This window comes from Macaca fascicularis, chromosome 11, assembly GCF_037993035.2.
Source record: "Macaca fascicularis isolate 582-1 chromosome 11, T2T-MFA8v1.1".
Lineage (NCBI taxonomy): Eukaryota > Metazoa > Chordata > Mammalia > Primates > Cercopithecidae > Macaca > Macaca fascicularis.
In genome coordinates, this window is record NC_088385.1 from 108,594,744 (window position 1) to 108,619,632 (window position 24,889).

General features: G+C 38.8%; 1 protein-coding gene across 27 annotated transcripts in view; it reads left to right on the forward strand.

Annotated features, from left to right (window-relative positions):
- MYBPC1 (myosin binding protein C1) overlaps positions 1 to 24,889 on the forward strand; it is a 98,722-nt gene that overhangs the window by 12,554 nt on the left and 61,279 nt on the right. For 6 of the 27 annotated variants that reach the window (XM_015431446.3, XM_065524705.1, XM_045365772.2 and 3 more), the window contains exons 2-8: positions 7,056 to 7,091; positions 9,750 to 9,791; positions 10,309 to 10,350; positions 19,744 to 19,782; positions 20,649 to 20,684; positions 22,319 to 22,429; positions 24,605 to 24,753. In XM_015431446.3, coding sequence (XP_015286932.3) covers positions 7,056 to 7,091; positions 9,750 to 9,791; positions 10,309 to 10,350; positions 19,744 to 19,782; positions 20,649 to 20,684; positions 22,319 to 22,429; positions 24,605 to 24,753 — 455 coding nt within the window. The remainder of the gene's footprint in view (positions 1 to 7,055; positions 7,092 to 9,749; positions 9,792 to 10,308; positions 10,351 to 19,743; positions 19,783 to 20,648; positions 20,685 to 22,318; positions 22,430 to 24,604; positions 24,754 to 24,889) is intronic. The other 21 variants (XM_074007613.1, XM_074007616.1, XM_065524703.1 and 18 more) reach the window with 5 other exon arrangements.

Here is a 24,889-nt window from a genome sequence, read left to right on the forward strand (position 1 = left end):
TTTTTTCAAAGCTAGAATTTTACTTTGAGAATAAGAAAAAATAATTAGGAATAGCATACAATTTTCCCCTATGCCTCAAATTTCCAAAGAATATTTTTTATTGTTTAAAAATTTTCCCCAAGAAAGTGACAGAAAGCCACAAAAAGAGACCTAGAATCATAACATTTAGTGATAACTGTTATCATGTGTTCTTCTGTCTTTTTTATGCCTATATAATATAGTCATGTGATATGCTTTCCTTGTATAAAAAACTAAATTAAATTGTACATAATGGCCCAGAAGATAGTTTAAGTAGGTAAAATAATGTAATATTTGAGACAGCCCATGGGAAGAAGAGAACTGGGTGTTTTGTTTTGTTTTAAGTGTATAAACACAGACATAGAGAGAGAGACAGTTTAATGAATTTTAAGATGTAAGATTTCTTTTTTTCCCCTTTAAATTACTGACCATGAAACCCTTGATCATTGAAAATAGAAATGGACTCCACTGGAGAGGGCCAAACCATTTATGGAGTTACTGGGTCCCTAGTGTTTCTGCAGCAGCACAAAGGCCACATATGGGGCTGTCTATTTCATAGCTGCCACCAGTGCCCGTCAATTAGAATGCCTTGGCACAGGCTGTGCAGGCATGCCATTGGTGGCATACCTGTGCTTTTTACAGTAGGTGACCATAGGAAAAATCCACCATAAATAGATCTACCCCTTTGAAAGCATTTCAGTGCTGCAGAGGGAGAGAAAGTCTGTATCTGTTCATTAGAAAGGATCGAAGAACAGCCGCCCTTGCCCAGGAAAGGGGCTGGCTTTAGTTGTTGGTTCACAAACCAGTTCATTTTTAGGTTGTCCCTTAAAATATTTCCTTGGGCTTATTTTTTTTCAAAAAGTATCCTTGTTTTTCCTTTTTTATTCAAACATTTTAAAGCATGCTTCTTTAGTCCTGTTAGCATGTTTTCTAACAAAGATATTATGTGGGAGAACCAAGAGAGGAGAACAAAAAACCAACTGTATTTACCTAGCAGGAATGTTCCACAGAACTTTGCCCCTTGGCTTTTGAATAAGCAGAAGTACAGCAGGACCTCACCTCAATAAATATCTGTTTGCTTGTTTAAGATTTAGAGAGCTTACCAAAGGTGGGTGCCTCTCGAACATTGCAACACAGCCGACCTTGTTGACAACAGTTGGTGTGATTGACTGTTATTTGCTAAGAAACTGGTGGGACAGGTTCCTCGACACAAGTTGCTTTGCTGTTTTTGGGAGCCCCAATTTTAAAAGGGGAGGATTCCTTAGAAAGGCGAGGGGTGTAATATTCCTGAGAGCCAAAACTAACCCTAATTGCTCTCCTGCCCTTGTTAAGAAATGGAAGACATTTGTTGACAGTAAGAAGAAATGTAAATGATGGCGCTTGGGTGAATGCCCCTGGAGCCTCGGCCAGCGGGAGGGGAACCAATGAAAGACATAGTGTTCCCTGTGGGGAACACAGACGAAGAAAGCTGCCCACAGAATGCCAGGGGACGGTTATGGGTTTCTTGGCAGCAAGGAGAAGGGGCTTTTGTGCAGGGAGGAACAGCCTGCCAGTTAACTATATTTATGGAGCACCTGCTGTGTGGAATCTGAAAAGGAGAAGGAGAAGGGCCTTGTCCTCAAGAAGCTTGTGATCAAAGGGAGAAGAAAAGTCCCCATCTACTGTAAACCCATTAGGATTCCCACTCACATTTGAAAAAGGAGAGGAACGGGTGATATTTAGGGGGTGTGCTGAGCCTTGTTACTCAAAATGTGGGTTGTGGACCAGCAGCATCACCTGGGAGCCTTTTAGAAATGCAGAATCTTTTTATTTTTAAAATTAAAAAAAAAATTTCTGGAGATGGGGTCTTGCTCTGTCACCCTGGCTGAAGTATAGTGGTACAATCTTGGCTCACTGCAGCCTCCACCTCCTGGGCTTAAGTGATACTCCCACCTCAGCCTCCCAAGTCACTGGGACTTAGGAAGCACCAGCTAATGTAAAATGTTTTTTTGTGAAGACAGGATTTCATTATGTTGCCCAGGTAGGTCTCAAACACCTGGGCTCGAGCGATCCTCCCACTGTGACCTCCTGAGCCACTGCGCAACCTTGAAATGCAGAATCGTGAACCCTACTGCTGCAGACCCCAAGAGTCAGAACCTGCAGTTCGATGAGATCCCTAAGTGATTAATATGCATACTGCAGTTTGAGAAGTTCTAGAGGATTTCTGGAAGTAATGAGTCTTGAATGTTTTAAGAGAGCAGCGTGACTTGGTTCAGTGACTCAATTGATACTGAAAGGCAATTCATTTACCTGTGAATTTCCTAAACACAGGTATCTTATCGCATTGCAACCACTTTTATAACCCACTGACCTTGTTAAATTCATAATGGGAGTTGAATGAATTTAGCTTGCAAGGGTGCTCCTGCCTATGGTTCCTATTCAGTGAGGTACTGTGGAAATTGCTGTTAATGAACGAATGTTACAGAGGCAGACAGTGAAATTTAGGAACATGTAAATTATTTTTAGAGAAATGGGCAAAGCTGACCATGACAGGACCTGTCAGAGACAAACATATGAATTAGAGTGAGAGAGATGCGTGAGAAGTTCCTTCAAGGTAAATGGGCACACCTTGGGGTCTCTGAGACTTACCTGCAATGCTTCATTTTCCATTTAAGTCATGTGCTGCTTGGCCTTTACCACTCCTTGGTTTTCCAGTTTCCAGGTTTAAGACAACTGGAATTTTCTGTTTCAAATGCTCCGAAAAAGACTAAGGTCCTATTTTCTCTGATCATTTCTGTCTTGCCATGATTGATTGATTGAATCATTGTTTGATCTACTTATCTGCAGTCTGCAAACTATAATGCATATAAATTGCATCGAGCTCAACTACTATTCCCACTTTGTAGTAGGGTTATGAGGGACTCACCTCTTCTGTCCAGTCCCCACCCCACATGCAAACATGTTTTAACACATACAGCTCGTAGACCTAGAAATAAGACATATCCTTCGCAGGCAGCATGTGGAGGAAAACATAAGTGTCTTTTTCATAGGTGTGTCCGAGTAAAAATGATGATCATAACGATAAAAACCATGAAAAGATAAAGCCTATGTGACATTTGCCATGTTCTCTACCCCTGCTAATGCATTCATTCCGCCAATGACCCCTGAGTTAGGCTGTGCTATTATTTCTATCTCATACTTGAGGAAATCCATGTGCACCCCACTCCTACAAATAGGGAGGACAACATCCATATGAGGCTATGTGGTCTTGAGATTAAGACCAACTAATTCAGTGGGGAAAATGGTGTCATTGTTCTGAGAAGTCCATCAACCCTGCTCTGACTTGATCAACTTAAGTAGCAGGGAAAGGAAGTGCAGGGCGGGGCTGCAGAGGCCAGGCTTAGCCAAGCAAGCCCGGAGTACAGCCTGGTTCCACCCTTCCTAGACTGTGCGATCTCAAAGAGCCTCAGTTCCCACTTGCAAAATGCAGATAATCATAGTACTGATTTCACAGAGTTGTAAGGATTAAAAGGATTAATATACACTAGGTCCTACATGTGGTGGGTTCTAATAAGGGGTTGCAATGTATTTACTCCTTCACTGGCTATAAAGTAAAGAGGTTTCTGTGATTTTGAGAAGAAAAAGTTCTGGATCTGCCTATTTACCAGGCCAGTATACATTTTTCTATTTCTACTCCCTGCAACCATCCCACAATGGTCCTAACATTAATATCCTATAATGTTTCTGCCATTCTCTCTGGTAGAGTTGGCTATTCATGACCAATGTTTTGTGAATTAAGTGGAAGTTGAATTAAGCCCTTTACATTATCATTTTGATTTTTGGTCTGTTACATAGCCCATGGGGCTATAGAAAAAATGGAAATGGAGAATGTACATTCAGGGAACATCTACAGTTTTAGTGTCCAAGATGATTCTCTTTTACGTATTTGATTAGAATTTACCATTGGCCTTAGCTGGATTTTTAAGCAACTATGGTTACCCTTAAAAAATGAGAATTGGGCACATAGATGCTAAACAGGTATTATCGATTTAATAGTTGATATCCAACCACCAAAAGAAGCCCTTCTTAATTCTTTTGTATCAATTCTCTATGCATTTAACGTGTTTTCAGCAATAAAATGAGACACCAGGGAGATAAGAAAAGAAGGAAAGACCCCTGACTTTGTTTAGATGGGGGAGAAACAGAAACATAAATATACAGAGACTATTAGACAATAATTAAGTCATAGTAAAAAGAGAATGTGTTATGACATGGTCCAGAATGCAAAAGAGTAAGAAAGAACAACGGAATAGAATAATCAGCTCTGACCGGGCGCAGTGGCTCACACCTATAATCCCAGCACTTTGGGAGGCAGAGGCGGGTGGTTCATGAGGTCAAGAGATCGAGACCATCCTGGCCAACATGGTGAAACCCTGTCTCTACTAAAAATACAAAAATTCACTGGGCATAGTGGCACGTGCCTATAGTCCCAGCCACTTGGGAGGTTGAGGCAGGAGAACTGCTTGAACCCAGGAGGTGGAGACTGCAGTGAGCCAAGGTCACGCCACTGCACTCCAGCCTGGCGATAGAGCGAGACTTCGTCTCAAAAAAAAAAAAAAAAAAAAAAAAAAAGAATAATCAGTTCCGAGCGCCTTGAGAAAAATGTTGGCGATGTGGATAAAGATTGCCAAATAATAGTAATGGAAACAGTTCATTCTGTGAATTATAGAGCTCTTTCTACATGGCAGGAACTACCCTACGCATTTTACATAGAATTGGCACCCTAAGAGGTTATTTATTTTGTTAATCTTATTTCACAGATGAAGGACCCAAGGCTGTTAGAGATTAAGGAATTGCACATGATTGCACAATGAATAAGGCAGAGAGTCAGGATTCAGACCTAAGTCTGACTCCATCATATGTTCAGAAAAAGCAGGAGGTCTGCTGGGGAGAACAGTGGCAGAAAGGTCAGAAGGTGAACAGAAATGGCTCTAGAACAGAGGGGCCACTGGAACGTAGTAAGAGAAGGGAGAGAAAGAAGTGCCCACGAACAAAGGCTTTGAATGCAAACCTGGGGAGGGTAGACCTAATCAAATAGTAATAGAAACCCTTTCAAGCAGAATAATGGGATGAAACACAGTTGTAGGATAAATAACTTCTGCAGCTGTGGGGAAAGGAGACTGGAGGGATGAGAAACTTGTCTGTAGACAGAACCAGGAAGAAGTCCTTGGGCATGTCATGGCAATGGCCCTGTCTGAAAGATAGCGTGTCAACGAAATCGGCGTCTCGCTCTCAGTATTCTGATATCCATGTGCTGCAATAACTTATTCAAAGCCAAGAGGACAATATTAGATTTCCATTTCTGCACTCAGATCTCTGAAAATAAAATGCTTTGACTGACAGTTTCATGTTTTGATTGATGATAACCTGAGTGATTCTTTCCATGATGTAGTGAAGAAACAAAAACATTTCTGACAATGCCATCCAAGGGACATTTGTGTTTTCACTGTATCTGCGAATTACATCACATCCTGCTACATTTTCTTCTGCCCATGTATAAGGTTATGTTTTTTGTCTATTGGTTATATATATTCTTCTCCCTCACTAGTAAATAGTAATAAACTTATTTATGGCCACCTGAATAAAAGTTTTTAAAAAGCAATAAATTGAAGTTTATACTAGCCACAAAATGAGTGATGGAAAAAGACATTATTGCATCCTGGCAGGCCTGCATTACTCTTTTCTTGATTTCTGTTACGGTGCAATCCATTCCTTTTTCCATGCTCATTCCAGCCTTCCTAGACTAGAATGGGGCACTTGGCCTACACATAGTGGTGACTGTTCTGCCAAACTGCTTGTTACAGGGCATCGTTCTCCCTGTTCAACAAGAGTCACTTGTGGAAAAAAAAGTGGAAAATCCCATATGCTGACAAAGGCTCCCAGGATTCCACAATGTGTCTATAATACAAAAACTTTGCTATCTTTATATTTTATTTAGTAGTCAAGTAGAAGATAATTTTAGAAGCGATCACCTTCATTAACTGCCTCTTCTTGTCCTGGAGGTGAAGCAGCTGGTTCATGAGTGAGTGATACTCACATGTCACTAATTCCCAATTCTGGGCATCCACGGGGATTTGGCAGGGGAAATGCTGTGCTCTTTGTTCATGGGGATGCCTTCAGCTACTTGGAAATAGTATATTCTTTAACAGAAGTTTCTTTGTCAGACTTCATAGCCAGACTGCTCTGTAATAACCAGACATCCAAAGCCAGGTAAACCAAAACCTCAAAATCAGAGCTTGGAAAATTTTGAATCAGTGTAGGTGGGAATCTATTCCAAGCACGTATGTTTCCAGAAGCGACTCTGAGAGGGCTTAATTCTGTTTCCCAATGAATTGCACCTTCCTTGTAAAACAACAACAACAACAACAACAACAAAAAGCGCTGCAAAGCCAGAGGACTTTGATGTCATCTGCGTTCAGAAAGTGTCTCCCATGCAGGCAGAACAATGTTGAAGATGCAGTGCTCTTGCTTTCTGGGAAAAAGGGATCTCATTTCTGCACCGACCTTACCTTAGACTCTATGGGATATGCTCGCCATATGCTTGCTACCCACTGTGTTTCACTTCATCCTAACAGCAGTCCTGCCCGTGTAAGATGGGTGTTGTGGCCATTTCTCTAGAGGCAGGAAAACAGGCTCAGCACAAGTAAATGCCCGGCCTGCCTCGGAGAGGATAACTAAGTGGCAAGGACACTTGGATCCCCATTCTACTTTTATCTTTCCATCACTACACCATGCCACCTTCTGGAAATCTATATACCACACATAAATGGCAGCATGAATGTCTTGGGCCTCTTGATGCAGTAGGGTGTGTGTGTGGGTGTGGGGGTGTGTATGTGAGACAGAGCGAGAGAGGAGAGAATGTGTTTTCCTGCTCCATCCTTCTTGTGAGTACACACAGGTGAGATGGCTGCCTGCAGCAGAAGCAGCCTGGGGCTGTGGAAAGCAGTTCTTCTCTGTGATAAATGAACCTAACATTTCCATGACTTTTCCATTTCTAGAAAATGAAGTGCCAGCCCCAGCCCCGCCCCCGGAAGGTGAGTAAAAACACTGCCTCACACACATTTGGGCTGCAAATACAGAACGTCCATCCCAGCATGATTTGGCCTCCATGGTGCTGTGAGCTGTGAGCTTTAACCTAATTCCTACTGAGAAGTTGGATGGTGACCATTGTGATAAGTTGATAATAATAAAAATAATACATTGTGTTTATATAATCCTCTTGTGTTAATCTAATTTGGATGGCACTTCATATATATTAGGGGAAGAATTCTTATGAAACCTTTCAAGTTACATAAAAGTTATTATGTCCGCATTTTACAGCATGGAGGCTGAGCCTCCGTTCAAGGGGTTGAAGGATTTGTGAGGCTTTTTCCTATATAGTGAAGGTCAAACAAACCCACATCTTCTTCATGAGAGTGGGGAGTGGATCCATCTCTACCCTGGAAGATCAGCTGTCCCTTCTCAACTTGACATATGTCACCATTGAGCACCTGCAGAAACTCCCTAGGGACTTTCCAGAAAGGTTTGGTGGCCTCTGAGGTTCAACGTGAGGACCAACTTCTTGAGTTCTTAGTACCATATTGTCCACCAGCTGGCAGTAGGAAACAAGCACAAGGATCCAGTGAGACCCTTGGCAGGTAGGGCAGTCCTCAATGTCATGCAATATGTGAAGCTTGTTTTTAGGTCCACATACACCTAAAGAAGAGAAGAGGATTGAAAGATTGAAAGCTCGAAAGATTGAAAGCTCAACATGGCTTAAATTCCCAACATGGCTCTTCAGAGCCATTTATCAGCCAAACAGCCCCAAGATGGAAGCAACCAAAATCACGTGCATTGTCCTATAAAGACTCCAAAGTGGCCTTTCTCATCCCTCTTCCTCCTTGAAAAGGGTGATAAACTGGCATCCATTCAATAATTATTCACTAGGTATTTACCTTGTGCACAACTCTGACCTAACCCTTCAGAGGGATTCAGACATACCTACCATATACGTATTAATAGCTAGGTGCAAGCATATTGTGCCAGATGTAGTGGGGAACTCTACATAGAACACATCTCCCTGTATTCAGTTTGTTTGCAGCCAGGTAGAAAATAGAATACAGCCTGGAGAACAATTATATAAAATGCAACTAAAACATTAAAACATTAGGCAATATTATAAGAACCCCCCACCCCCACCAAGCAGTATGTGATTACTTTTGGGTTGCTTAAACTGACAACGTGTTATGAAGCCAGCAGGTGACTGTAGACCTGGTCCAGCTTAGGTGAAAGCAGGAGTTGGAGAAGGTCTCGGTTTCTAATCATCTTTTCACACAAAAACTTATGAGGCAATTATAAAGCTCTTCCTCTTCCTCCCTGGAGATCGTTTTACTCTTTTCTTTGTTTTCTTTTTTCTTTTCTTTCTCTTTCTTGAGACAGCGTCTTGCTCTGTTATCCAAGCTGGAGTGCAGTGGCACCATCACAGCTCACCGCAGCCTCAAACTCCTGGGCTCAAGCAGAGATTGTTTTTCAGGAGGGCAGTTTAAGAAAACTAGCTACTCACAAGAGGCCCTTTGTCCAGCTAAAAATACTAGATTCACACACTAAACCCTAAACAGTATAGAGAAGTATTACAATGTGTCAAAATGAACAAAACTGGCTCAGTGTCATATGAGTTCAAACAGGGGCAAGCTTAGATTTATTTTCTTTAGATCTTGATCTTGAAACTAGTATAGATGTGTGACATTTTTCTTAGGATCTTCCTCTTCCTTAGTATGTTTTCTTCTTGCCCATAACAAATTTACTTTGATCAACATTGGTACACTAAGAACCTACTGACCATTACAAACAAACCTTTCCCTTCTGTTTTTCATATTAGTTACTGCCACTGAGCCCCTATCATTTCCTTTGCCATATTTCATATTCATTGCACAACATTGACTTCCTCTTGCTCAAATGTCTCCTCCCAAATTCTGCTAAAATTGTCCTTCTTAGTTAACTGAGATTTGAATCTCTATTCATCAGTCCAAAAAAAGAGAATCCATTCTTGAAACAATTCTTTTTTTACATATACCATAAGTCAGATATCATTTGCAGGTCTAAACTAATATGATTCCAAACACAGAGAAATGCAAACTAGATGGTCTCAACTGATAGAATCTGATGTTACCGCTCTTGTTTTGCATTTATTGCCACTAAACCCAATCCAGAAGATTCACATGGACACTGAAACATTTTCCTTGAATTAACATACACTGCACACAATTACACATTTTGTACTTTACTATAAAATCTAGAAGTCTAAACTCTTGGAATCATTACACGGGGCAAACTGACTTTTCTTTAAAAAGTCAGTCCCTTGTTGAGGTCTAAAATTAAGTGGCTCACATTTTTGTTTTTGCCCAATTCTACTCCAGCATGTTATATAACATGATCCAAGTATAGTTGAGTGCATTTTAACAAAATCTGTATTGAGTGTTCTTATGTGTACTTTTTCAAAATTGATCAGATTAATTGCTTTTCACGAAAAGTTTAGTGTGGCTCTAAATTATAACTTCTAAATTCATAATTCATGTACAGCACGAGTATTCGGTATCATTTATGACCTGTTCTGTTGTCATTTATTTCTTCCCTCCCCCTCTCCACCCCGTTGCTCATCACACAATAAAATGCTTAAAGATACTTTAAAAAATATGCTTGTACTTTCTACACAGAACCAAGTAAAGAGAAGGATGCCGGAACTACACCAGCAAAAGGTGAGTTGGAGGGAGGGAGAGTGAGGCTGAAGTCAACAAAATTAGAAGCAGAAAGAGGTCAGTAAGACAATTAGATATTTCGTACTTTACTATAAAATCTGTAAGTCCAAACTCTTGGAATAATTACATGGGGCAAACTGATTTTTCTTTAAAAAGTCAGTCCCTTGTTGAGGTCTAAAATAAAGTGGCTCACATTTTTTTTTGCCCAATTCTACTCCAGCATGTTACATAACATGATCCAAGTATAGTTGAGTGCATTTTAACAAAATCTGTATTGAGTGTTCTTATGTGTGCTTTTCCAAAAATGATCAGATTAATTGCTTTTCATGAAAAGTTTAGTGTGGCTCTAAATTATAACTTCTAAATTCATAATTCATGTACAGCACGAGTATTCAGTATCATTTATGACCTGTTCTGTTGTCATTTATTTCTTTCCTCCCCCTCTCCACCCCATTGCTCATCACACAATAAAATGCTTAAAGACACTTTAAAAAATATGCTTGTACTTTCTACACAGAACCAAGTAAAGAGAAGGAGGCCGGAACTACACCAGCAAAAGGTGAGTTGGAGGGAGGGAGAGTGAGGCTGAAGTCCACAAAATTAGAAGCAGAAAGAGGTCAGTAATGATTGTCATGGTGGCCCCATAGAACTTCTCTGCATTATCTTTCATCAATGTGGTTTAGTGTTCTGCCTTTGCATCTTATCTGCAAGACCCAGTCAGTATAATGACAAATGGTGTGTTGTTAAGTTTCCATTACATGTATTTCTAAAAGAAAAACAACAATGATAAAAATACCACAAGCATTTGTTAATATGCCAGGCAATTAATTGGTAGTTTCCAAGTTTCAATGTGCATGCTAAGGAAAAGAGGTGTTTGGTCTTCTTAGGATTATATCAATTGAGAAAATGATCTGAATTACCCAGATTTTTTTGAAAAAATTAAATGTTTTCGTGTTATTGTGTGAACTCTTCCAGGTTCCACTAGTAATTTTGAAGGCTAGCATCTCACTTTGTGATACTGACTATGGATTCATGTAGATTTATATAATTATTTCTACAGATTCACAATATAACATTAAGCAAACACGTTGCTCCTTCTTGAACTGGAAACTGTACAGAGATTATTTTTCAGGAGGGCAGTTTGAGAAAACTAGCTCCTGTAATATTACACTATTTTTACTTTATATGGAGATACTCTCGTTTTACAAAACAATCTTAATCATATACTTCAGTTACTCCATGAAATACTAATTCCTTTGTCTCACCGTGGAGGAAATGATTTTCATCTGTCTTAAGCTAAGGAACAATAGCCTTTCATAGAGGGAAGTTTTCATGAAGGTGGATTAGACAGTTTTGCTTTATATGTTTGTATTGTCATTTTAAAAAGTGAACCTTTTATTTGCATAATGAATAACAAAGTTTAAATTTTGAAATAATTGTTTCCTGACTGCAACATGAAGTTTCTCTTTTTCCTGGACACGGCTCAAAAGCTTGTTAGGTATCGCTTTGGTCTCGATGTGTCATCTTTCATTATCTAATTTCTATGATATTCTTGTCTCCTATATATTAGTAAAATACTTTTTTCTTTCTTTCAGTACATTGGATTACTTTTCTTCAGCTAACTTGAACTTATGCTCTCATAATGAATGCATAATGTTAGTATACTGACTTTGTCCTTGACCTTCAGTGGCTCCCATGGAGAGTAACATGAATACTAATCCTGGCCACGTGGGCCACAGTTTGAAGGTTATTTGCTTATGGAATGCAGACAGTGCAAACTCCTAGAACTCCTTCCATGGGATGGTTTCAAGGAGGTTTGGACATACTGGCCGAAATTATTGTAACATTATTCTCTACAAGGCCAATGGGCAAACACCTCTGTTTCCAAATTTGGAAAGGTGTTTGGGCCAGGCTGCAAGGCTCAACCAACAGAGCAGATGATGTAATCCCAGAGGGCAAGCTGTCAAAGTTTAAACAAAGCCTGTGCCTGACCCTTAATTTGAAAAGTCACCATATTATACTTGTATGCTTAAATGAGAAAATGCCTTTCCTTAAATTCAACCAACCAACCAACCAACAAAAGACTCTTATTTATGGAGAACACAGCATGATGAAAGAGCAAGGCTAGATGACTAGGGCATTTTGAAATTAGTAGCATTTTTCTGACATTTGCAGAAGATAAGCAAAACCATGACCACCTGCAGTTACACGCCCAGGTACAAAAACTGCCGTGTGTGTGTGTGTATACATATATAATGGCAAATACATGTATATATATGTATTTGCCTTACATGCCTAGGAAGCAAATCAATTTAGGATAGAAAGTGACATCCCTAAATAAAGAAGGTAAGTGGATGGAAGTTTATTATAAATATACAGTCCTCTTCAACTATTACCCACTTTCATCAAGCACAGACAAAATACTTAACCAAAAAGTAGACACAATAATTACTGCTACATGTATATCCCCAGTTGAGAAAAGAGTCCTGCACGGGCATAAACAGGATTGATGGGTGCAACCTACCTTTTCTCCAGCATGAGCTAGAACTCTCCTGCTCTCCCTCCGTCCTCCAACTGTCAGTCTATCTAATTTTTTTTTTTTTTTTTTAACTATCCAACTCAGGTTTCACTCCTTTGTACAGCTTTCCCCTGACCATCCTGGCTCACTTTTATCTCCCCTTCTTTCTCCTGATTTCTCTTGGACCTACTGCCTCCATCTTTCACTCTTGTCTCCATGTAATCACGCATTAATGGTTGACTCCTTTTCCTAACAGGCTGTAAGCTTTTTGACATTGGGCCCCTCATCTTATTCCATCCAGCATCTAGCAGAGAGCTGTACAGAGCAATCATCTAATAAATACTTGCAAAATGAATGAGCAGTTGAATTTCCATGCTGGCTTAGCTGCTGACCGTTCAGTGGTAATCTGGATAGATTTTTATTTCCGTTCACCATGAGTGCTGGGTAGGAGGATGAGCATCCCATGTACGTTCTTAGTCACTGAGGGTTAGAATGAGGCACTACTGCAGAACAGATGGATGATTTTCTCTGTAAGACCAACTTGCCTAAAGCTACTAAAAATGGTCATGCCTGGATTTTGGTACATTTTCAGCACTTTAACTGGTCTTTAATTAGTTGACAGATATTCAATTAATTGCTCCAAATCTGTCACTATTAAGATTATTAATCATAGCAATGCAGCCTTAACATCATTTCCAGATTGATTGAATCATTCTGCAACAGCTCAGAAATGTTCTGAAAATACTTTTTGAAGCCACAGAGAGTTGATTCTGATATTAATCTTAGAAGCAGCGTTTGTGGTTAGATTTGCCAACTTTTTCAGATTTGCTAAAAGTCTCTGTCTGGAAAGCAGCCAATTTCCCAGCACGGGGTTTTATTATTGTTTGTTTGCTTGCTTGCTTGTTTGCATCTGGCTATCCATCCAGCTATCCTATTCCTTAATACTGACCACTTTGTCCTGGGACCTGGGCAAAGTATCCTGGAATTGAAACAAGAGAGATGACAATAAAGAAATATGTTTAACCAAACAGCAATAGCAGAAATTAGATGGGCAAATCTCCTTCAGAGGAATCATACCAGGAGGCATTGCCCTTATAAAAATAATGCTGTCCTGGCTTAGAATTCTTTCATAATAATAATAGGTAGCAAGTCAATGGAACGCTAAGTATAGGTTCTTTTCTGTATGCTCAGTAGGGCCAAAGATCCGCCTTTTATTCTAGCACATATTTATTCAGCAAGATTTGCTGAGTGTTGGCTACATGCCAGGCACAGATCTGGGCACTGGGTCCTGCCCTCCTGGAGCCAAGTTACACTTTATGGGGAAGAACAACCATCAACAGAGGAAGGTGGATTTCACTTTTGGAAGCAGACAAGAGTTACAGAGGGCCATGTGTAGAGAATAATGTGGGTGATCAAGTGGGATCATACTTTTTTTTCGTCAACTAAGATCCAACATCCTATGTCTGAACATAGGGTAATCGGAGTAGGTTTCTGCTGTGCCTCAACAGCTGGCCCTGTGGAAAGCTCTGAAAATGGTTCTGTGGCTGGTTCAAAAAGTGACAGCAGCATTAGAATCAGAGACCACTTTGAAGACCAGTACTCATTTCCATGCCTAAGTGCTGATATTTTATTTTTACATCTTATTAGCTTAGAGTCTGTATCTTTTCAATTGGTGAAGTTACTTCCTTTTTTTATTACTGTTTTTGGTAATTGCTAAAAGGGAAATAAAAACTTATTTTCTTTTCCCAGGCATTCACCACATAAACTATCGTGAATGAACCCTGTGTGTATTAAATATCTCACATAACCTGAGATGAAGTCTTTCTTTTTTATGAAGGTGACTGACAGATGAGGAAGTGAATCAGCAGAAGTTCCAACACACTTTCTCCTAAATTATGTGATTTTGTTTTAAATTTAAAAAAGATTTTAAAAAAAATTTAGGTTCTTTTACATCTGCAATAACATTACCCTGGCGCTTTTTACTAGCATGCTAAAATATTTTTGTACAATTTACCTTTAGGTGTCAATCAACCATCTATTAAAATTTCTCCATGCTTGATCTATGTATTCTAATTACATTACTTCTTTGTAATGAACTTTGTTTAAAATTGATGTCACCACACTTTTCAATTCAAAGACACAGCCACTATTAGGCAAGATTGATTTAATAGATTCTGGGAAGAAAAAAATCATTAAATGTACATATGTATTGTAGGATAAATCATGGTTTTATAAGCACCAAAGTGTGAAGGCATGTATCGTCTCATTAAGAAAATGCAATAAATTAACCGAATGCCTCAAAACATGATGAATTAACATTAGCTATTGTTATTGTCTCCCATATTTTATTGCTGTTGTTATTTTGGTCACAAACACCAGTATGTACCACAACTGATTGCTCTGCTTGAGGAATTCATGAATTTGTCTCAATCAAACAAGGTATTGTATCAGTATGTCACTGTTTGTTTACAAGTCACAATTTTATAAGCTTTTGGTCTTTATTCTTAAATCTCAACAATTGTCTCAAGTGTATATTGCTTAAATAATTTTAAAAGGCAATTTAAAATCAACCATAGGTAGGAGTTACTTTATGCTCCAGAGAGTTTGGATAACTAGAAGAATGTATACATTCTACTATCTCTGGAGCTTTTTATTCAGTTACGAGTCTCTCACTCACATTACGAAGTGTTTATGTGTACTCCCTAAAATCCCAGGCTTGTAATATAAGACTGGGTTCTTTCCCTACTTTCTAGAAGTTCTTCTCTGGGAACTTCGGTTGTTTAAAGAATCATTTTTATGGTCTTACAAATGCTATTTTCCCATGACTTACAGATGAATAAAATTCCACTTTGGTAAACTGCCCTTCTATGCAGCTAGGGGAAGATAGCCCTGCTACGCTGAGTGTGTGGTTTCCCTGTATGTCATATTCCAACAAGCTAAAACTTGATGTTTATGTATTCATCATCACCACTTTTAGATAGGAAAAAAATGAAATATGACACATATATTTTTTGGTTTGTTTGAAAATGTTGTTTGTAAGATGCTACGTCATTCATATATGTATTGTTGAACTGGACACAACCAGAAAGGTTTGGATATTCAATCTACCTCGTAGCAATAGAATCTGGTTTCTATGACAAATAAGAACCATTAAACATTTCAGTATCATTGAACTCAACCAAATCAATCCAGGCAATTTTTTTTTTAGAATTTAAAGTCAGAATCCCAATATCTTAACTACATTTCCCAATCTAAAAAAAGTGCCAGGACTGAAACAACTTTTAAAAGAAAGGAAACTGGCTGGGCAAGGTGGCTCATGCCTGTTACCCCAGCAATCTGGGAGGCCAAGGCAGGAGGATCACTTGAGCTCAGGAGTTTGAGACCAGTCTGGTCAACATGGTGAAACCCCATCTCTATTAAAAATACAAAAATTAGCCAGGCGTGGTAACAAGCACCTGTATTTCCAGCTACTTGGGAGGCTGAGGCAGGAGAATTGCTTGAACCTGGGAGGCAGAGGTTGCCATGAGCTGAGATGGCGCCACTGCACTCCAGCCTGGGCAACAGAGTGAGACTTCATCTAAAACGAAAATTAATTAATAAATAAAAATAAAAGAAAGGAAACAGTCAACTTTTCTCATGTTGATTATGTTTTCTAGCACTTTTGTAAATTTGAAAATTTATGTGCAATGAATCAAAGATTGCCAATTGAGAAGTAATTGCTGTTTGAAATTACTGTTGGGTGATCTAGAGGAAGACTATTTCATGATACTCTGAAGCATTGCATTAATATGTGTTCCTTCATAGTCTAAAACAATTGTGCATGTCCTCCAAATAGTCTTAACATTTAGTAGACGTTGAAACTACTCACCTATCAAATTTTTGCTTAAAAAACAGATTGCTGGCCAGGCGTGGTGCCTCCTCATTCCTGTAATCCCAGCACTTCGGGAGGCCGAGGCAGGAGGATTGCTTGAGTCCAGGAGTTCGAGACCAGCTGGCCAATATGGCGAAACCCTGTCTCTACTAAAAATACAAAAATTAGCTGGGTGTGGTGGCAGATGTCTGTAGTCTCAGCTACTCAGGAGGTTCAGGCACGAGAATTGCTTGAACCTTGGAGGTAGAGGTTGCAGTGAGCCAAGATTGTACCACTGCACTCCAGCCTAGGTGATAGAGTGAGACTCTGTCTCAAACAACAAACAAAAAAACCCGGACTGCCATCATTACATACTCTATGCATGTAACAAACCATCACATGTACCCTGTAAATATGTGCAAATATCATTATGTATCAATCAATTTTTTAAAGACAAGATTATTTTTCTTCATTTTAGTTTCATGAAAGTAAGTGAACACTCTTCTCAATCATTTTGTGTTCTAGATCATTAACTCAATGTTTCATTATGCTCTGTGCACAAACAAAAAGTAAACCATCACAAAACCTTTATAAAGTGTTCATTTGAATCAAATTGGTTCAAGCTTCTAGTTTACATTTAACAAAGAAAGCTCCTTTCTAGGATTTGATTGAATTTTAACTTCATTTCTGTTCATTTTTACAGGACTTTAAATTAACAATCTTATATATTTCAGTAAATAAGTCTTTGACTAGGTGACAAGAATAAAGTACTGAATACTGAATTAAATCTATGGCAAGTAATATTACGGGAAAATTACAAGTTATTTTATTTTTGATAATGTAAAATTTTAATTATTTCACAGTCTTCTGAAACACAGAATTCTCCTAATAGCTCAGAAATCCCTATACCGGGCAAATGCGCAATTTTGTGGAATGTGAATGCATGCATATTAGTTCAGGAGAAAAAAATTCAAAGCGAACTAAGTTTGGGAGGTGCTAACGACTATATCATTTCTTGTCACCCCCATTTCCAGTACACATTATTTGCACACTGAGAGCTTTGAGATGTCCTGCAGCAAACACACAAACACAAAACAATAAAATACAAGCATTTAACTCCAGCCTAGCATTTTTCAAGCTGCTTTGACCACAGAGAGCTTCGTGTTAAGAATCTCAAATCCCACATGACCCAGTGAATCACCTCTTGGATTCTGAAGTAATGATATTAATATATTATATTAATATATTATAAATGCATTAGTTATTTTAATAAAAAGTAATAACACATATCCCTGTTTGACAGTTTGGGAAAAGAAATTTCAGGCCAGCAGGTAATACTTGTAGTAAATATTCTAATAGATTATATAAAAACATACTATTTTATGTCTTTTTGTCAGGAATTTTTTAAAGCACTTTTTAATTAACATTCCTGTGCATGTGTTTCCTGTATCCTGTTTTATACAGTCATATACATTTACATTTTGAAATCTACAATTATTCTAGTTTGTTTTTGTTTTTGTTTTTAGAGTCAGGGTCTTGCTGTGTCATCCAGGCTAGAGTACAGTGGCATGATCATGGCTCACTACAGCTTTCAATTCCTGGACTCAAGTAACCCTCTAGCCTCAACCTCTCAAGTGGTTGAGACTACAGGCACACACCACCAAGCTCTCAGCATGCAAATAATATGCAAGCCTGGCTAATTAATTTTTTTTATTTTATTTTTTTACAGAGATAGTCTTGTTACGTTGCCCAGGCCGTAAATTCACAAATATTCTAGTATTTTAAGTACGAAGATTTTATTATTCATAAAAGCACTAGTGTATGCTTTGGAAAGAGCACAGCAGAGGTCCAGATGACACCAGATGCCTCTTTAAGGATGTAAAATGTGAACTTTGACTGTTCACAGACCTCCGTGATGGGAGCACTGTAGCTCACAAGTAACAAGTTGCTTTAATGCAGAAGGGATGGGTAGTATTTCTTGCTTCTCGTGATGAATGTTTCTGTATGTTAGTGACTTGCTGGGTAACTAGGAAGGTACTAGAATTGACAAATGTGTACAGGGTCCTTTGCAATAAAACTGGTTATGACTTGATCCAGGTGTTTAACAACTGGGGCTGTTAAGTCTGACCATACATCACTGTGATAGAATGTGGGCTTTTTCAAAGATGAAGATAAATGTCTTAACCACACTGTAACTTATAGTTTCCTTAAAAAAAAAACAAACAAACCTGGCAGCTATAGAATATACCAGGTGCATTCATAGTAGCTGTTTTATATATTGGAATGTTAACATTTTTAAATTAAATGTTTTACATTCACAAGTGATGGGGAATCTTATCATTAAGGTGTGTGTAGAGTCCAGTTGGTTCTATTCTAACTGGACTGTACTTGTTTTCATAGTGGTGAATGCTATGCGCATTTATACCTTGCATAAGTCCTCATTCTACCACACGATAACTAACCCTCTGGCTGATAATATAAACACTAACTGGGGAGATCCTATTTATAAGGGCTCTACAATAAAATGCAAGTTGTTCATGCCAGCATCATGTGTTACTAATATTCTTCATTAGTTAGTGCAGCTTTTCATTTTGTTGTGGTTGTTCTCCTAACTAGGTTGAGCTTTCCTCCTCTGCTAACAGGAAACAATACTGACGTTCTTTTTCTCATAGCATTTGTATTATAAAAAGCAAAAAGCACAAAGCTCCAGCCCACTGAACCTCTGCCAATTAAGATGGTGTTGGGTTAGGCTGCGTCTGGTTACTGTCCTGGGAAAATCACTTTTATAGAGATGGTCTTCCAAGTGGTTTTAAAATGTATCCTTCTACTGAAGTTTTTAAGTCAACTAGGTATGCTGACTGAATTTACATATAAACTTGTTTATCCAAAATAAATACATAAAATGTGAACTTTGAAGTTCAGATGTTTTTAAAAAGGGAAATATTCTGCACATAAACATGAAAAGACATATTTTGAATTTCACAAATACGTATGGGTAAATATTAAGAAATTACACAGCACTGTTCAATACCAATATAATGTTGGAAAAAATGCTTATAAAGTTTATATTTATATTAATTTATCTTGACTTTTGTTTCTTAAATACTGAAGAGCAATTAATCATGAGGTTTTCTGGGTGGAAATGAGTTCTCAGATAGTACATATATAGACTTTTATGTCTGTGTCCAAACGAATGTGATGTATGAATAATGTCTGCCATTCACTTTAGCTACAAAATCAGGACTTGAAAACCACTTCCATTATTGATTTCATCAAGGTTTGATTTTTAGCATTCATTTTTTCCTAACCTACAGTCACATAAAACACTTGCAGTGTTCCATTTTTAAATCTGCGCGCTTCCATTTGGATTACCCTACTCTATCAACTTTTTATTTATTATTTTTTCTTTCTTTGCCAGCAATACTCAGGTTTCACTTTGCAGGTACCAAGTTTTCTAAGGCTTGTTCAGCAGTTGAAAGTGTATTGTGTGGTTTGTCATCTTCTTTTTCAGATTTCTCTTTTCTCAGGTTACTTGGGATGAAGTCCTTTTCTCCTTGACTTTTTACTCCTATTTCTTGTTTCAGATGAAGAGGAAGTCTCCCCGCCTAGCGCCTTGCCTCCAGGTTAGGATAATTTCTACCCTTTTCCCTGCTTTTAAATGTATTCTTCATTGACAGTAGAGGAAAAGAAGAGGCAGTGAGCCTCCTTGCTGAGCCAGTGCACAGAGCAGGGGCAACAGGTTTCGCCTGTGATGGCACCAAGAAGAAAATGTTGGCTTTAATGACAATTTTTTGTTTTACATGAGAAACTTCTTAGAAAGAGGCATTCTTTGAGAAATAAAAAAGATTGGTAAATCTTGGGTATAAATGTTAGGGGTCAACATATCTGTCTTCTATTTCTCACTGTATATCCACGTTTTTCCCCTGTTCTTTAAACTTAGATATTTGGATTTTTAAATCTTTCTTTCCTTTCTTTTTTTAAGACTGAGTCTCCCTCTATTGCTCAGGCTGGAGTGCAGTGGTGCGATCTCAGCTCACTGCAACCTGTGCCTCCCAGGTTCGAGTGATTCTCGTACCTTAGCCTCCTGAGTAGTTGAGATTACAGGCGTGCACCAACAAGCCGGGCTAATTTTTATATTTTTAGAAGAGACAGGGTTTCACCATGTTGGCCAGACTGGTCTCGAACACCTGACCTCAAGTGATCCACCCACTTTGGCCCCCCAAAGTGCTGGGATTACAGGCGTGAACCACCGCACCCAGCTGGGATTTTTAAATGTTTCTATCATTTTAAAATAAGACATACACTTTTATAGATGCTTTCATACTTGGAGCTCTACTGATTTTCTATCCAAGCCAACTTGTAGGGGTTTTTTTCCTTCCTATCACCAGAGGAGACAGGGTTTAGCGGAGCCTAAGAAGGTTGAAGTCAGCACACCATTTTCATCGTCTTTCCATCCCTCTGCATCACCCAAATCACACTTTCCTTTCAGGTTTGGGTAGTCGGGCCCTGGAGAGAAAAGATTCAGGTGAGCACAAGCCCAGACAAGGCATCCTGACCTCATCCTAATACAATCACTAATGAGCTCATTCCTTGAAGCTGTATTGATTCTAATCCTTGTCTTATTCAGATTGTAGTTTTTACAGCAATCTTTCATTATGTTTCCTCTTACAAGAAAACTAATGTATTGAGAAACAATTAATTTTGCATGATACACACACGTTCAAGGATCTAGCCACATATGCCACAGATTTGTTCTATCACATTTAATATTTAGCAAATACACAGAGATCAATCTTCATTTTGGGGATGTACTAAAGTTAGATAATAATTCACATTTTTATAGAACTTTACATACAGACGATAAAACACTTTCAAATGCATCCTATCAGCTGTAGCTCCTGTTCTGTGAAGTCATTCACTCATTCATTCGTTCGACAAATTTGTATTGAGGACCTAATATGATCCTATTATGGGCCTCTTATGGGCCAGCCACTCCTATAGGCACTGCAGGTATAGAAGTGAACAAAACAAGAGAAACACTTATCCTCATGTTCTAAATGTGTTCCTATTAATATCATAAACACAAACAACATAAAATCTTAACATTAACTTGGGTGTTTAAAAACGTGTAATCATATGACTATGATTGTCACATGATTGTGAAAATGTTTAACTTCATTGTGAAAATGATGGCCTACTACTACAGATAGAAATATCAAGCATGATTGATACATGAAAACTAAAATAATTAAATGTGCATTTTCCTTCTTTTCAAGAAACATTAACAAGCAGAGAGTTTGCAACCTATGCATTTTTTTCCAGTTACTAAGTGGCTGCACCTGAACTCTGCATTCGGCTCAGAGACAGGGGGACTATCTACAGTTCTCTCTACTATCCTAGAATTGGAATTGACTGCAGATTAACACTAACCACCAGAGTGCAAATGAGAAGATGCAAAAGAAACTCTATTTCCAGCTTGTCTCTCTTCATGGGAAAGCCTCAGTTTTTTTTCTTTCCAGTTCTCTGTTTTGTTTTGTTTTTTCCCCTTGCAGCACAATCCTAGTATCCCTGCAATTTGTACCACAGGTCATGATCTGTTACTTCCTTGTCAAACTATGGCCACATCTGTACAACCCTAATAAAACTCTCTTTCAAAAGCAAGGAATCTAGAAATACCAGGCCAGGCGTGGCTTTCTGACCCTTGTCAGACAGTTTACTCTCCAAATGACCTATCCCTTTAGTCTTTTTCATGTAGTTGTATCGATGTGGCCTTATAGTCCATCACCTAGAAAAACACCAAGAGTCCTGCTTCGATATGCTGACCACCACTGTTTACCTGTTAGGGGACAGGCAAGATGGGGAAGCAAAGGAACTATGGCAGTCAACAAAGAGAGAATAACAGCTTACCTGGAAAGTTCCACTTTTTCTAGGAATTACATAATGTGCCTTTGCCCTGTCATGGAAGAGATACCCCTGTAAGAATGGGAATCTGTTCCCCTCTACTGATGGCTGCTGGGAGTGGAAAGAATGATGTTGTATTTATCTAGGTTTATTAGACAAAGAAAAGCTGCAACATTGGTGAGAACAACAAATCTAGGTAAGACTGCCTAAGAAGAGCCTGGCTCTGAAATAATCCTTTTCCTCCTTTCTGCTCATCAGAATGGTCCCTTGGCGAGTCACCTGTTGGGGAGGAACAAGACAAGCAGAATGCCAACTCCCAGCTGTCCATCTTGTTCGTTGAAAAACCTCAAGGAGGAACAGTGAAAGTTGGTGAGTGCCTAGCATTCAATCCTACCTTTTTTAAAAAATTAAGGTGAGCCAAGCACGGTGCCTCACGCCTGTAATCCCAGCACTCTGGGAGGCCAAGGCAGGCAGATCATTTGAGCTTAGGAGTTCCAGACCAGCCTGGCCAACATGGTGAAACCCAGTCTCTACTAAAAATACAAAAATTAGCCGGGCGTGGTGGCAGACACCTGTAATCTCAGCCACTCAGGAAGCTGAGGCAGGAGAATCTCTTGAACCCACGAGGCAGAGGCTGCAGTGAATGGAGAACGCACCACTGCATTCCAGCTTGGGCAACAGAGCCAGGCTCTGTCTCAAAAAAAAAAAAAAAAAAAAAAAAAAAATTGAGGTGAAATTCACTTATAACATTAACCATTTTAAAGTGAACAATTCAGTGGCTATTAGTATGTTCGCCATGTTGTACAGCCACTACTTCTATTTCTAAAACATTTTCATCATCCCAAAAAGACCCTATATCCCATATCCCATTAAGCAGTTACTCCCCCTTGCCCTCTCCTCCCAGGCCCTGGCAACCATTAATCTGCTTTGTCTCTCTGGGTTTACCTATTTTGGATATTTCATGTTAATGGAATCAGACAATGCAGGACTTTTTGTGTCTGGCTTCTTTCACTCAGCATAATGTTTCCAAAGTTCATCCACATTGTTGCATGTATCAGAACTTCATTCCTTTTGACAGCTGGATAATATTCCACTGTGTGTATATACTAAATCCTGCTTTTCACAACCTGAAAAGATGAGTGACAGCTATGATTTCAGTAACCTTCGGCACATAGGAGTCCAGTGCCTGGACCCTGGAACCCTGGAACCCTGGGTTCCAATCTTGATTCTGCTTCCTGCTAGCTGTTGCCCTTGGAAAGACAGTTTAACTTCCTTATGCTTCAGTTTCCCCATCTGTAAAATGGTGACAATAATAGGACCTAGCTGTGAAGTATTGTCAACAGTGCCTGACACACCATAATGCTCTGAGCCAGTGTCTGCTGACATTATCATAGCTCACTCCATAAGATGATTCCAAATCTACACATGCGCTAGGTCATAATTCATAATATCTGAGACAGCTGATCAGACAAATGGTTCAACTCTTCAAATATTCAAATTTTAAAATATTGATTATATACCTCCTGTTTTAGGTACTGAGTATAACATGTAAGCACTCAGAACTTACAGTCTGAGAGGAGCAGACAAAAAATTAAACAAATAATCACAAATGCCAAGTGCTATGAAGGGATGGTGAGCTGGAGGAGGACCCGAGGGTTGAAGAAGTTTAACCAAATAAATCTTTATAAGGGATATATTATGATCTGAACTAGTCTTTGATACTTATCAATATTATGCAAATGAGTACATAGCTAACTGTATTCCAGAATTACTTCTTTCCAGGCTAGAATGTCAAAGTACACGGCATGTGAACAGAAATGTTGGTTCCCCTTGTGTTCCTGTAAGACACTGAAATGCTGGGCTGGAAGCTGGACTACAATGTCATGTCGTCAGGTCTAAATCACCCAATACAAATAGATTGGCAGGTTTACTTCAAGCAGATCAGTTTGATTTAGTCACATTCCTATAATTCCAAGCTTCTCATCACCTTGCCTAACAAAAAGGGTGAAAAAAATTCAATTTTTTCATTTTTATTTCATATTATATCCAGATATATGAAATAAAATTTTATACATATTCATATATGCATCTATCCATCTATATGAAATAAAATTTTGTATGCATCCATCTATATGAAATAAAATTTCATATACCTCCATCTATATGAAATAAAATTTCACATATATCCATATATATGAAATAAAATTTCACATATATCCATATATATGAAATAAAATTTCGTATACATCCGTATACATGAAATTTTAAAATTATCCAAATGTAAAATTATCCATATATAAAAATCACTTTCACTGGTTTCCCTATTGTTTTTTCTGCTTCATAAACCCCCAAAGCAGAACAAGCTGGAACAGCCTAAGGACCTCTAGAGCATTCATAAAAAAATCAGGACCAATTCATTGCACAATACAAGGGCACCAATCACACCGTGTTCTGTAGTGCAGTCCTGTGTCAACTCCTTCCAGTTGAAAGCAAAACAAATGACACTAGTTAAAGAGCAAGCTGAATTCCTTATGCTTCTTCTAGGTGAAAATATCACCTTCATAGCCAAAGTCAAGGCTGAAGATCTTCTGAGAAAACCCACTGTCAAATGGTTCAAAGGAAAATGGATGGATCTGGCCAGCAAAGCCGGGAAGCACCTTCAGTTGAAGGAAACCTTTGAGAGGCACAGTCGGGTAAGGCCCTGAACTGCCAGGACAGGGGCTCAGCTAGCGCATTCCTTCTGTGTGAATAAATGATCACTTTCAGGTTCAGCTTTGAGAGACTTCAGTTCCAGAAAATCCTCTGAAGTTACCATTGCTAGTGCCTACA